Here is a 15,300-nt window from a genome sequence, read left to right on the forward strand (position 1 = left end):
CCGCCTCACGCCCCGGACTCTGAATCACCTCCCTCGCAGTCTCCCCCCTCCACCCCCCCCGTGCATCCCTCCCCGTCTGTCTCCCTCCCTCTCTCCCTCCGTCTCCCTCCCTGTCTGTCTCCCCGTGTCTTTTCCCCCTGTCTCTCTCCTTCTCCCTCCCTGTCTCTCTCCCTCCCTGTCTCTCCCCCTGTCTCTCTCCCTGTGTCCCCCCTGTCTCTCTGTGTAATCACCATCACGATCTATCCACTGCTGGATGGAGGAGACGAGTGTTGTGGTGGTGGTGGAGCGGTGGTGGTGGGGGGCGGGTGGGGGTGGTGGTTGTGGTGGTGGTGGTGGAGCGGTGGTGGTGGTTTGGGTGGTTGTGGTGGTGGTGGAGCGGTGGTGGTTGTGGTGGTGGGGGAGCGGTGGTGGTGGTTTGGGTGGTTGTGGTGGTGGTGGAGCGGTGGTGGTTGTGGTAGTGGGGGGAGCGGTGGTGCAGTGCTCAGCGCTGCGAACCCGGCGACCCGAGTTCGCTCCCAGCTCACAGCCACCCACAGCACCGCCAGCGATTCTCTGAACCGATCCTGGGCCTCCCGTAGACTGACTCGGCCTCAACTGAGTAGCTGCAGCTACAGACTACTCACGTTCCTTCCCTTTGTTAATGTGACCCCTCCCTTTGATGCTGCTAATCCTGCATCATGCACGGGGGCAAAACATAACTTTAAACCCCCCGCCAAACCTACTACGCATTTCACAAGTAGCACTAATCGCATATCTGCATTTCCCATAAATATGCTACAAATCCTCTTGATATGCAAATTATTTGGTCAAGGCGCCCTTCCCCCCTCCATCCCAGCAGCTTCAATAGTCGCTCCAAGCCTGGGGCTTGTCATTCAGACTGTCGTCTCGACAGACCTGTTCTTCACCTGATGATGATTGCTTGTGTTGCAATCGAAACGTCGTGAGAATTTTAGTGTTTTATTTTTATTATTTTATTACTTCCCTTCTACGTGAAGACTTTACCGAAAGAACCAAGAAGATGAATTCCTGCTGCAGTCACGAAAGAAGCTTTACATCGACATTGAGAAGCTGGTGTCGCGGTGTAGTGCAGTAAACATGGCTACCACTGGGGAGACAAAGGCGGCCGGGCGTGGTGCTGGCCACCCACCCCTCGTGTGCCAGTCCCAGCATCCAGAGCTGCTGCTGCTGCTCGCTACCAACAACACCACGACGATGGTGATGGTGGTGGTGATGGTGGTGATGGTGATGGTAGTGGTGATGGCGGTGATGATGGTGATTGTGATGGTAGTGATGGTGGTGGTAGTGATGGTGGTGGTGATAGTGATGGTAGTGATGGTGGTGATAGTGATGATAGTGATGATGATAGTGATGATGGTGGTGGTGATGGTAGTGGTGGTGATGATGGTGATAGTGGTGGTGATGGTAATGGTGATGATGGTAGTGGTGGTGGTGATGATAGTGATGATGGTGATGATAGTAGTGATAGTAGTGATGGTGGTGATGGTGGTGATGGTAGTGGTGATGGTGGTGATGATGGTGGAGGTGACGGTGGTGGTGATGGTAGTGGTGATGATGGTGGAGGTGATGGTGGTGGTGATGATGGTGGTGGTGATGATGATGATGATGGTAGTGGTGATGGTGGTGATGATGATGGTGGTGATGATGATGATGATGGACATGGTGGTGGTGATGATGGTGGTGATGTCTCTAACCCAGCGGAAAGGCAATTACGAAACCAGCGACACGAGGACGAGTTTGGTTCTTTTTACTCAGAAGTCTCTCACCAGCAACAACATCAACATCACCATCAGCACCATCAGCACCAACATCAACAGCGCCACCAACATCACCACCATCATCATCACCACCATCATCATCACCACCATCAGCACCCTCACCACCATCAGTCGCTCACAGCCAAAGAAACAAATTGGTTTGACTCGTGGGGGCGTGGCTTAGAGGCAGCGGGGGCGTGGCCTGCACCTCCAGTGGGCGTGGCCTACAACCTGGTGGGCGTGGCATGCAAATCAAGTGGGCGGGGCTCGCAATTAGTGGGCGTGGCTTAATAGGTCCGTTGCTTCCAGGGGTCTATTGGGCGTGGCCTACAACCTAGTGGGCGTGGCCTACAACCTGGTGGGCGTGGCATGCACATCCAGTGGGCGGGGCTCGCAATTAGTGGGCGTGGCTTAATAGGTCCGTTGCTTCCGGGGGTCTATTGGGCGTGGCCTACAACCTGGCGGGCGTGGCCTACAACCTGGCGGGCGTGGCCTACAACCTGGTGGGCGTGGCCTACAACCTAGTGGGCGTGGCCTACAACCTGGTGGGCGTGGCCTACAACCTGGTGGGCATGGCCTACAACCTAGTGGGCGTGGCCTACCACCTGGTGGGCGTGGCCTACCACCTGGTGGGCGTGGCTAGTCGCTGGAGGCCCCGCCTCCTGTGACTCCACCCCCGCCTCCTGCCCCTCCTCCCCCCCCCGGCCCCCCTCCCCCCCCCTGCCCCCCCTCCCCCTCCTCCGTGTTTCTTGATTTTCCGTTCCCAGAGCCTCTGCTGGTCCGAGAATCCGTGCTTGCCCTTGTGAACGAGTTGGGTCCAGCAGAGGTGGGGGTCTCTCTACAGAGACGAAGGGAGACACACACAGAGATACAGACAGAGACACACACAGAGAGACACACAGAGACACACATAGATATACAGACAGAGACACAGACAGAGACACAGAGAGACACACACAGACAGAGACACACAGACAGAGACAGAGAGACACACACAGACAGAGACACAGACAGAGACAGAGAGAGACGCTCACCGTCCAATATTCTTCATCCGCATCTTCGCTTCTGGCGGCATCTCCTCTGGTTCACTCTGGCGAGAGACAGAGACACACGGAGAGAGACACACGGAGAGAGACACACAGAGACACACACAGACACCCCCCCCCACGTCACCCCCCCCACGTCACCCCGTGTGTCACCCCCCCCCACGTCACCCCCCCCCTCACCCCCCCCCCACGTCACCCCCCCCCTCACCCCTCCCACGTCACCCCCCCCCCTCACCCCCCCACGTCACCCTGTGTATCACCCCCCCCCTCACCCCCCCCACGTCACCCCCCCCCCCCACGTCACCCCCCCCCCACGTCACCCCCCCCCTCACCCCTCCCACGTCACCCCCCCCCCACACGTCACCCCCCCACGTCACCCCCCCCCTCACCCCCCCCCCCACGTCACCCCCCCCCTCGTCACCCCCCCCCTCGTCACCCCCCCCCTCGTCACCCCCCCCTCGTCACCCCCCCCTCACCCCTCCCACGTCACCCCCCCCCCACGTCACCCCCCCCCTCACCCCCCCCACGTCACCCCCCCCCTCACCCCCCCCACGTCACCCCCCCCCTCACCCCCCCCCTCACCCCCCCACGTCACCCCCCCCCCCTCACCCCCCCCACGTCACCCTGTGTATCACCCCCCCCCTCACCCCCCCCCACGTCACCCCCCCCCTCACCCCCCCCCCTCACCCCCCCCACGTCACCCCCCCCCTCACCCCCCCCACGTCACCCTGTGTATCACCCCCCCCCCTCACGTCGCTCTCCGTGTTGAAGGCGGCTGCCACGGAGGCCACTTTGGGTGAGAGGGACGCTGAACCCTCCCGCAGCTTCTGCACTCCACAGGGGTGGGGGAGGGGGGGGGGGAGAGGGGGGGGGAGATGATGATGCTGCTGATGATGCTGATGATGCTGATGATGACGCTGCTGATGATGATGCTGCTGCTGATGATGATGATGCAGATGCTGATGATGACGCAGATGCTGATGATGCTGCTGATGATGCTGCTGCTGATGATGCTGCTGCTGCTGATGATGCTGCTGATGATGATGCTGCTGATGATGATGAAGACACTGCTGATGATGATGCAGCTGATGATGCTGCTGATGATGACGCTGATGATGACGCTGATGATGACGCTGCTGCTGATGATGATGCTGATGACGCCGCTGCTTCTACTACTACTACTGCTGATATGTTTATCTCTGATGCTGATGGCACTACTACCCCTGCTGATGATGCTCCTACTGATGACACTGCTACTGTTGATGCTGCTGCTACTGCTGATGACACTGCTGCTGATAACACTGCTGATGCTGAAGACACTGCTGATGCTGAAGACACTGCTGATGCTGAAGACACTGTTGATGCTGCTGCTACTGCTGATGACACTGCTGCTGATAACACTGCTGATGCTGATAACACTGCTGATGCTGAAGACACTGCTGATGCTGATAACACTGCTGATGCTGAAGACACTGCTGATGCTGAAGACACTGCTGATGCTGAAGACACTGCTGATGCTGAAGACACTGCTGATGCTGAAGACACTGCTGATGCTGAAGACACTGCTGATGCTGAAGACACTGCTGATGCTGAAGACACTGCTGATGCTGAAGACATGGCTGCTGCTACTACTGCTGATGCTCCTATTTGTGACACTGCTACTGCTGCTGATGCTGCTGTATGTCTGTGTGTGTCTGTGTGTGTGTGTCTGTGTGTGTGTGTGTCTGTCTGCGTGTGTCTGTGTGTGTCTGTCTGCGTGTGTCTGTCTGCGTGTGTCTGTCGGTGGGTGTACATGAGGACCCCATTCAAACCCATATTGGCCTGGTCTCGGCTAGCTGATGAAAGTTGCGAGGATTTCATCATCGCTTGCGGCTGGGGTTGGCATCGTCCCCCACTCCTCCTGATGTCGAGGGTAAATGGGCGAGGTTTAGGACTGTGACTCATGCAGCTGCAATGGCTGCGTTGGGTACACGGTCCAGACCTCCCCAGACACCCTGGCTGACAGAGGAGGTGTTCAGGATGGCTGAGAAAAAGCGACAGGCCCACTCTCATCGGCTACAGCATCCCACGTCAGAGAATGAGGAGGCTTACCGCAGCCTTCGCTCGGAGGTACGGAGAGCCGTGAGGCGCTGCAAGGATGGGTGGTGGTCGCGGGTTGCTGAGGAGATGGAGTCTGCCTCAGTGGCCCGCGATCACAAATCACTCTTTAACTCCATCAAAAAAGTAACCTGCATCGCCAAACCTATCACCATCGTTAGGGGAAAGAACGGTGATCCAATCAATCTCCGACCCCCAGGAACAGGTTTGCAGATTTGCTGAGCATTTCTGTGAGGTCCTGGCGGAGGGGAAATCCCTCAGCCAGGAAAACATCGTGGGGCAAAGTGGGGATCGTCAACCATCTGACGTATCCTGATCTGGTGATTGTTGGAGGCGCTGCTGCTGAACTTGGAGCTTGCCACTAAGAGGTGGGATCTTACCATCAGCCCCACCAAAACTAGGCACCTGCCTCAGTATTTTGTACCATCAGACACTCCACCCCCTCAGCTCCCCATTGGTGATGGGGCAGTTGTGGAGAGAGTGGAGAGTTTCCCCCCATACCTGGGCAGTGTGCTCATGACCGGCTCCAGTTTGACAGCAGAGGTCTCACTCCGAATCAGTCGGGCGGCAATATCTTTTCATCGGTTGCGTAACGCCGTGTGGAAGCTACCTGGTCTGTCGCTCCGCACGAAGCTTTGGGTCTTCTCGGCCACGGTCATTCCCTCCCTTCTCTACGCTTGTGAAACGTGGACTCCTCTAATGGAACATCTTCGCCGGTTAGAAACATTTAGGCTGGCCTGCCTACGATGCATCCTGGGTTTAACCTGCAGGCTGGATTGTGTGAGGAGCTCACAAATTCTTGAAAGATCTGGGCAAAGTCCCATCGGTGAGCTCCTCCGGCAGGCAAGGCTGCGTTGGCTGGGTCATGTAGCCCGCATGCCCAGCCACCGCATGCCTAAACAGCTTTTGTTCGGCCGGATCGAGGGGGCTAAACGGACGCGGCACGGGCTAGAAAAGAGATGGAGTGATGTGGTACAGGAGGACGTGGAGCTGAGTGGACTTGCCGATGACTGGTACCAGCGGTGTCAATATCGGCCTCAGTGGAGGAGGCTCGTGAAGGACGCTACTGGGCAGTTGGAGGCAGTCGCCCTCCAACAACAACGGAGGGCGGAGGAGCGACGCTCACAACAACGAGCGGAGCGCCGGGTGGCTAAAGCACAGCAGGTTGGCACAGTAGGGGGCACAGGTGGTGCATCAGCCAGTCGTCTCGGTCATCTCGGTCAGTCGACCCGTGGCACCTGCTGGGTCTGCCCCGTGACCTCCTGCCAGCGGGCGTTCGACACTTCACGTGGCATTAAAAGTGCACCTGGCCTGGCACCGTGGTGACGTCACTTGGTGGTGACGTCACTTGGTGATGACGTCACTTGGTGGTGACGTCACTTGGTGGTGACGTCACTTGGTGGTGACGTCACTTGGTGGTGACGTCACTTGGTGGTGACGTCACTTGGTGTGTGTGTCCCCGTGTCCCTGCTGCTCACCGTGGTGCCCAGGGAGATCTTGATCGCCCTGTGGGGGGGTCCCCCCGTCGCCTTGAACCCCAGCGGGGTCACCACGGGGGTCACCACGGGGGTCATCTTGGGCTTCTTGTGGGGTCGGAGGTCGCGGGGAGGGGGGGGAGGAGCCTCAACCCCCGCCCCCTCCTCCTCATCATCATCCTCGTCTCTGATTGGTCGGCCGGACTCGGGAGCTGTGATTGGCCGGCGCTTGTGTGGGCGGAGATCTGGCGGGGTGAGAGCGGCAAAGACAAAGCTGCCCCGGGTAGCTCGCGCCTCAGGGGCCGCGACAAACACTCCCCGGCCGCCTTTGTCTCCCCATGTTAAGAGATGGGGCGGGGGCGGGGCCACCCCCCCCCCGGTAGCTCGCGAGACGTCACGTGACGGGGGGCAGTGGGGGCTGTCGGGGGTGGGCTACGAGCCCCGGTCTCGCGCTCTCCGCTGATTGGTTGAAACTTACGGGGGGGGGGGGCGGCAAAAGTTGCGCGCGCTCGCGCTCACAGCTCCAACGTTAAATTATAGCAGCGGGGGGGGAGGGGATCAGTGGGGGGGGGGGTTACAGTCAAGTCTCGCGCTCTCACCTGATTGGTTGATACCGAGTGGGGGGGGGTTCGCGGGGGTGGGGGGGGCTGTTGGATGGCACGTTAAGCGGGGTGGGGTTGCGAGGGGGGGGGCTGTGGGGGGGGCAGAGGGGGGGGGCAGAGGGGGGGGCGCTCACCTCCGGCGCGCGCGCTGCCGCCGCTTTCCCGCGTGTCCGCCATTGTAGCCGCGATTATATATTTATTTAACGGTCATGCCCATATATGGAGCTTCCGGCGGACGTGACGTCAACCCTCCCGCGCTGTGAGGGGACCGCGGCAATTTGACCACTCGGCTTCTGAGAAACTTTAATGTTTTGAACTTGGCAGGAGAAATCCGATGATCTATGAAGCGCTTTCATTGTTTACAGAAGTCCAGTTAACACGCGATCGTGGCGCCAACGCACGTGGGACGGATACACAAATCACCCCCCCCGTGGTCGCGAGGAGGAACACCAACACACTCATTCATTCACTAATTCATTCACTAACTCATTCACTCACTCATAAACTCACTCATTCACTCACACACTCATTCACTCACTCACACTCATTCACTCACTCACACTCATTCACTCACACACTCATTCACTCACTCACACTCATTCACTCACTCACACTCATTCACTCACTCTCATTCACTCATTCACTCACACACTCATTCACTCACACACTCATTCACTCACTCACACTCATTCACACACTCATTCACTCACTCACACTCATTCACTCACACACTCGTTCATTCACTCACACACTCATTCACTCACTCACACTCATTCACTCACACACTCGTTCATTCACTCACACACTCATTCACTCACTCACACTCATTCACTCACACACTCGTTCATTCACTCACACACTCATTCACTCACACACTCGTTCATTCACTCACACTCATTCACACACTCACACACTCATTCACTCACTCACACTCATTCACACACTCATTCACACACTCATTCACTCACTCACACTCGTTCATTCACTCACACACTCGTTCATTCACTCACACACTCGTTCATTCACTCACACACTCACTCATTGACTCACTCAATCATTGACCACTCATTCACTCACTCATTGACCACTCATTCACATACTCGTTCCTTCACTCATTCACTCACCCAAAGATCCCCCGTGCAGCCTCCCCGAGGCTGAGTCAACCTAGGGGAGGCCCGGGACCGGTTCAGATAAAACAGCGCTAACCACTGCGCCACCGCTCCCCACTCACTCAGACTGCGCTAACCACTGCGCCACCGCTCCCCACTCACTCAGACTGCGCTAACCACTGCGCCACCGCTCCCCACTCACTCAGACTGCGCTAACCACTGCGCCACCGCTCCCCACTCACTCAGACTGCTCTAACCACTGCGCCACCGCTCCCCACCCACTCAGACTGCGTTAACCACTGCGCCACCGCTCCCCACCCACTCAGACTGCGTTAACCACTGCGCCACAGCTCCCCACCAACTCAGACTGCGCTAACCACTGCGCCACCGCTCCCCACCAACTCAGACTGCGCTAACCACTGCGCCACCGCTCCCCACCCACTCAGACTGCGCTAACCACTGCGCCACCGCTCCCCACTCACTCAGACTGCGCTAACCACTGCGCCACCGCTCCCCACCCACTCAGACTGCGCTAACCACTGCGCCACCGCTCCCAACACCCACAGGCCCCTTTGCGTAACGCAGAGCTTTTAAGGGACCGCGGCGAACGTGTTATTTTGTCGTGTGGGTCGTTTAGGGTCCGCGTCCAATTGACCAAATTTAAAATCCGTGACGGTTCGGCTCAGTACTGTACGTACTGTACGAGGGGAGTGACGGGTTTCGGTACCCGCACTGTACTCCGCCCCGCCTCTTCCGGTACAGACCCCGCCTCTTCCGGCGCAGGTCTCTATAGGTCTCTATGGGTCTCTATGGGTCTGGGTGTCTGTGGGTCTCTATGGGTCTCTATGGGTCTCTATAGGTCTCTATGGGTCTCTATGGGTCTGGGTGTCTGTGGGTCTCTATAGGTCTCTATGGGTCTCTATGGGTCTGGGTGTATGTGGGTCTCTATGGGTCTCTATAGGTCTCTATAGGTCTCTATGGGTCTGGGTGTCTGTGGGTCTCTATAGGTCTCTATGGGTTTCTATGGGTCTCTATGGGTCTGGGTGTCTGTGGGTCTCTATAGGTCTCTATGGGTTTCTATGGGTCTGGGTGTCTGTGGGTCTCTATGGGTCTCTATAGGTCTCTATAGGTCTCTATGGGTCTGGGTGTCTGTGGGTCTCTATAGGTCTCTATGGGTTTCTATGGGTCTCTATGGGTCTGGGTGTCTGTGGGTCTCTATGGGTCTCTATAGGTCTCTATAGGTCTCTATGGGTCTGGGTGTCTGTGGGTCTCTATAGGTCTCTATGGGTTTCTATGGGTCTCTATGGGTCTGGGTGTCTGTGGGTCTCAGGGTCTCTATGGGTGTCTCTGGGTCTCTATGTATGGAGTAGCGTATCGTGTCGATGAAGGGGACTGCACAGACTGTAACAACTGCAGGGGCATCTCACTCCTCGGTGTGATGCCGGGAAAGGTCTTGGCAAGGATGATTATTCAGCATCGCCTTGCCAGGCACGCTGAGGAGAGGCTTGCGGAGCCCCGAAAGTGGTTTTAGACCAGGGTGGTCCTGCACAGACGCGATATTTTCTGTCCGTCTGCTCCAGCAGAGTTGTAGGGAATTCCAACAAGACCTACATCTCTGCTTTATTGACTCGGTCAAGGCCTTTGATACCATCAATAGGCCTGGGCTCTGGGTTGTTCTTCGTGCTTTTGGAGTCCCTGAGTTTCTGCTCACAATGATTAAAGACCTTCATGATGGTGAACAGGCCCGGGTAAAACTACGTGGCCAGGAGTCGGAGCCATTCCCTGTACACCTTGTGAAGCCTCCGTGGCTGTACCAGAGGAATCTCCATCTGGTGCAGACACCATGGGAGGCTGGTCAATGCTGTGATGGCTCCCGATTGACCGATCTGGCAATATCTGCTCAGTGGCCCGCGATCACAAATCCCTGTTTAACTCCATCAAAAAAGTAACCTGTAGCGCCACACCTATCACCATCATTAGGAGAAAAAACGGTGATCCAATCTCCGACCGCCGGGAACAGGTTTGCAGATTTGCTGAGCATTTCTGTGAAGGTCCTGCGGGAGGGGAAATCCCTCAGCCAGGAAAACATCGTGGGGCAAAGTGGGGATGACCCTGCTGAGGCTGCGGTGCCTCAAATATTGGAAGAAGTCACCCCCTGTGAGTGGCTGGCTGAGGTGCCATCTGTTGAGGAAGTACTGAAGGCGATCCGGAGTCTGAGACCAGGAAAGGCACCGGGCAGAGATGATCTCCCAAGCGAAATGCTGAGGGAGGGTGGCGTTTGTGCACAGACTGCCCTACATGACATCATAACAGTCTGGACCACTGGACACTAACAACACCACCAACACCACCAACACCACCAACACCACCAACACAAACAACAGCAGTGCAAAGTATAGAGAGGCAAGCTTTAGCCACATCACTAAAAATGCTTATTAATCAAGTATATAAGTATACATTTGCATAAATACATCAATTCCCCAAAAGCTTTGGCAAGGCAGCAAAACAACAGCGAACACACGAAGGGGGGTTATCGCGAGAAATACATTTTTTTAAATATAATTCACACTCAAGGTGTCTGTGTGTTAGACGCCTAAGTATGGCCAGGAAAGGTTTTTCACGTGAAACCAAGTCTCGACCCTGATGACCCATCGACGTATCGTCCCATCACTCATCTCTCGAAGCTAGGCCTCGGCAAAGTAGGGTAAAAGTTGAAAGGAAAAAGCTACCTTTACCCCACCCTTTACCTTACCCCTTGGCATGTCGACACCTTTACCCTTTTAGCCGGTAAAAAGGGTAAATTACCTTACCTTGCTGAGGCCTACTCGAAGCTCTCTAAACTCTAATTCTAGATTTGAAGCTTTCGTGACTGCAAGGATTCATACTCTTAGTTCTTTCGGTAAAGTCACGAAGGTAAACAATTAAATTCAAATAAAACAATGAAAATCACGACGTTTTGTGTTGCCTCCGAAACGTCGTGATTTTTATTGTTTTACTCTCTAAACTCCTCGAAAGCCTCGCCCCGCTGAAACCCCACATCACCTCCTCCCCAAACGACTGCTTCTTCCTGTCAGCTCACCGTCGAAACGACTCCACAGAAACAGCACTCAGAGTGCTCCATGGCATCTGAATGGTTATTGACTCCGGCTCCATCGTGGCTCTTGTAAGTCTGGACATTTCATCGGCCTTGGACACCCTCAACCACTCGCTCTCCTTACTTCCCTCCTGAAATCCGACTTCGGTATATGCGGCTCAGCACTCAAGTGGATAGTTTAATACCTCTTCTTGGTTCTTTCGGTAAAGTCACGTAGAAGGGAAGTAATAAAATAATGAAAATAAAACATAATAAAATTATGTTTTCTTTTTATTGAAACATAATAAATTTATGCTTTATTTTTATTATTTTATTACTTCCCTTCTACGTGACTTTACCCAAAGAACCAAGAAGATGAATCCCTGCAGTCACGAAAGCTTTAAATCGATATTCAATTTAGTACCTTTCTGATCGGCAATCCTCAAGTCAGGGTGGGCTCGTGCACATCGCCTGAAACAAAAGCGTCATGTGGCGTCCCCCAGGGCTCCGTCCCCAGTCCACTGATGTTCACAGCCAACACTTCCCCAATCGGCCGTCTCATGGCAAGCTTCGGTGTCAAGCGCCACTCGTACGCGGACGACACGATTCTGTTCACCGCCATCGATTCTCCCAATGAGAGTGTGGATTTGAGAGGCTCTGGGAATGCACCACCGCCTTGCAAGAGTGGTTCTCTGCACACAACCCAGCCCTTAATCCGTCAAAGCCAGTGGCCATCGTGTCAGGTACGAAGCAACGTCTCAACTCATCAGCGCTCCCAACACACAGTCACATTGCGATGTAAAGCTTTCGTGACCGCAGAGATTCATCCTCTTGGTTCTTTCGGTAAAGTTACGTTGAAGGAAAATAAAACATAATAAAATAAAATGATTGAATTAAATTTTTATTATTTTATTATTTTCCTTCTACGTGACTTTACCGAAGGAACCAAAAACACGGACACATCTTTGGTCACAGCATGAAGTTCACCGACCACTTCAGCTACCTCGGTCTCATCCTAGATTCAACTTTATCCTTCGACCGTCAAACCAACCGTATCATCAGCTCATGTGACTTTCACCTGAAGGCTCCCAGACACATACGTCCTCTCATCGCCACTGAAACTGCCAACACATTTTCTTGGTTCTTTCGGTAAAGTCATCACGTAGAAGGGAAATAATAAAATAATAAAAATAAAACATTATAAAATAATTCTCACGACGTTTCGGCCACAACGCAAGCAACACATCGGCACGTTGCATAGTTGGGTCTCGCCTCGACTGTTGCAACTCCGTCCTAGTCCGGACCTCCTCTGGCAACCTCAAACAAATTTCGATGTAAAGCTGCTTTCGTGACTGCAGGGATTCATCTTCTTGGTTCTTTCGGTAAAGTCATCACGTAGAAGGGAAATAATAAAATAATAAAAATAAAACATTATAAAATAATTCTCACGACGTTTCGGCCACAACGCAAGCAGCCGTCCTCAGGTGAAAACCAGGTCTGTCGAGGCGGACAGCGTCTGAATGAAACTCAAACAACTTCAAAGTCGACAGAACGACTTGGCACGCGTCGCCATCGGCCCCACTCATCCCCGTCTCGACTCGCTCGCCTCTCCCCGTGCCCTTCACTGGCTCCCCATCGCCAGCAGGTCACACACAAGACCGCCTGCCTCTGCCACGACGCCTTCACATCCGCCTGCCCCCCGAACCTCTCTTCATTATTGGCAACTTGCAGCTGAGCACGCGGCAGATGCCTTGCGCAGCGCCACTCACGAACTCCTCTTGACACCGAGATCCAGGACGGTCACCGTGGCTATGCGCAGCTTCTCGATGGCAACCCCACCAGTCTGGAGCGCCGTCACCCCTCTGCACATCTGCAGCATCATCTCAATCGTCTCCTTCAAGAGAGACTTCAACACTCACCTCTACAGCCACGTGTGTGTGTGCGTGTGTGTGTCTGTGTGTGTGTGTCTGTATGTGTGTGTCTGTGTGTGTGTGCGTGTGTGTGTCTGTGTGTGTGTGTCTGTATGTGTGCGTGTGTGTGTCTGTGTGTGTGTCTGTGTGTGTGTCTGTGTGTCTGTGTGTGTGTGTCTGTGTGTGTGTCTGTGTGTGTGTCTGTGTGTGTGTGTCTGTGTGTGTGTGTCTGTGTGTGTTTCTGTGTGTGTGTGTCTGTGTGTGTGTGTCTGTGTGTGTGTGTCTGTGTGTGTGTGTGTCTGTGTGTGTGTCTGTGTGTGTTTCTGTGTGTGTGTGTCTGTGTGTGTGTGTCTGTGTGTGTTTCTGTGTGTGTGTGTCTGTGTGTGTTTCTGTGTGTGTGTGTCTGTGTGTGTGTCTGTGTGTGTGTGTCTGTGTGTGTGTGTCTGTGTGTGTTTCTGTGTGTGTGTGTCTGTGTGTGTGTCTGTGTGTGTGTGTGTGTCTGTGTGTGTGTGTCTGTGTGTGTGTGTCTGTGTGTGTGTGTCTGTGTGTGTGCGCTCTCGAGAGAGACTCTGAGCTTGGCTCCGCGCCTCTGAGTTGCGGCCGTTTCGTCCGCAAATTTGCGCGCGTTACGAATTGCATTAAGAACCAAGAAGATGAATCCCTGCAGTCACGAAAGCTTTAAATCGAAATGCATTATCATCATTATCATCATGATTATTATTGAACAAAGCGTGCTGATCGTTCACCACGCTTGATGGAATCACCGACGATCCGTCACCAACTACTCGAATTGTAAATGTTGCAGATTCACTCTCCGACGCAGCGGCGGGCTGTCGTGGTCACTAATGTCACCACGCTTCGTCCACGTGACGGAGCCTTCGTGGTGCTCCGTGTCGGGTGGTGGCGAATGAACGACACACTTAGGCGATCGAGGCGATCTAGGGCGATCTAGCGCACCACACAGACCGGTATTTACGAACAGAAAACACGAGTGCCAGTCCGCAGCAAGTCTGCTCGCACACACGCACACAATCACTCAGCAACGCGGCACATTCACATGGAACTACGGCTACGACACGTGCGGTAAGGGTCACACATCACTAACGAGGAGATGTCACCTCCCTCGCCTGGCGTGCAAGGAGGTGGTGGCTTCAATCCTGACCCTGACGATGCCTGCTGCTGCTGTCTGTGTGGAGTTTGCGTCTCTCTCTCTCGGTTGGGTCTCTGTGGTTCTATATGGTTCTATACGAGTCTCTGTGGGTCTCTTATGAGTATGGGTCTCTTGGGCACTGTGGGTCTCTGTGGTTCTATATGGTTCTATGTGAGTCTCTGTATTTCTGTGGGTCTCTGTGGTTCTATGTGAGTCTCTGGGTCTCTGTGGTTCTATATGGTTCTATATTAGTCTCTGGGTCTCTGTGGGTCTCTTATGAGTATGGGTCTCTTGGGCACTGTGGGTCTCTGTGGTACTATATGAGTCTCGAGACCGCTGTGGGTTTATGAGTATGGGTCTCTATTGGCCGCTGAGGGTCTCTGTGAGTCTGTGTGGTTCTGTTTGAGTCTCTGGATCTCTGTGGTTCTATATGAGTCTCTGGATCTCTGTGGGTCTCTGTGGTTCTATACGAGCCTCTGGGTCTCTGTGGGTGTATGAGTATGGGTCTCTATTGGCCGCTGAGGGTCTCTGTGAGTCTGTGTGGTTCTGTTTGAGTCTCTGGGTCTCTGTGGGTGTCTATGGGAATGGCGGCTGAGTGTGGTTCTCTCTGCGCCTTCAGAGGATGTGGCTGCTACGGTACGTTCCCACTTCGTTGAGCCATCATTTGTGGCCTGGTCGCTTCTGAAACATGAAAATAATTTCGATTTAAAGCTTCTTTCGTGACTGCAGGGATTCATCTTCTTGGTTCTTTCGGTCAAGTCACGTAGAAGGGAAATAATAAAATAATAGAAATAAAACAATAAAATAAAATTCTCACGACGTTTCCCTTCTACGTGACTTTACCGAAAGAACCAAGAAGATGAAAATAATTGTTTAAGTTCACAAATGTGGCTGCACGCAGCACTAATACTCCGCTTCAGGATGTTCGAATTAGAATGCAGACACAAAGGCAAAGGTCCCCAGTGTAGCCTCGAGCAGGGCTGGAGGGGCAAGTGGTTTACGGGAACACGGGGCCGTTTGCAGAGGGTGGGCGTGGCCTGAGTAGGTAGTGGGCGTGGCCTGA

The 15,300-nt window shown here is 54.3% G+C and overlaps 1 protein-coding gene across 1 annotated transcript; it reads right to left on the reverse strand.

The window, feature by feature from the left end:
• Positions 1–2,414: 2,414 nt before the first annotated feature.
• Positions 2,415–7,279, reverse strand: PCNP (PEST proteolytic signal containing nuclear protein). The gene is made up of 5 exons (XM_078879972.1): positions 7,130–7,279; positions 6,397–6,638; positions 3,574–3,648; positions 2,810–2,865; positions 2,415–2,613 (listed from the first exon to the last, which is right to left on the reverse strand). Exons 1-5 carry the CDS (start codon positions 7,170–7,172, stop codon positions 2,415–2,417), a joined length of 615 nt encoding a protein of 204 aa, XP_078736098.1. The 5' UTR covers positions 7,173–7,279.
• Between the last annotated feature and the right edge of the window lie 8,021 nt (positions 7,280–15,300).

This window comes from Lampetra fluviatilis, chromosome 55 (genome assembly GCF_964198595.1).
Source record: "Lampetra fluviatilis chromosome 55, kcLamFluv1.1, whole genome shotgun sequence".
NCBI classification, from domain to species: Eukaryota; Metazoa; Chordata; class Hyperoartia; order Petromyzontiformes; family Petromyzontidae; genus Lampetra; species Lampetra fluviatilis.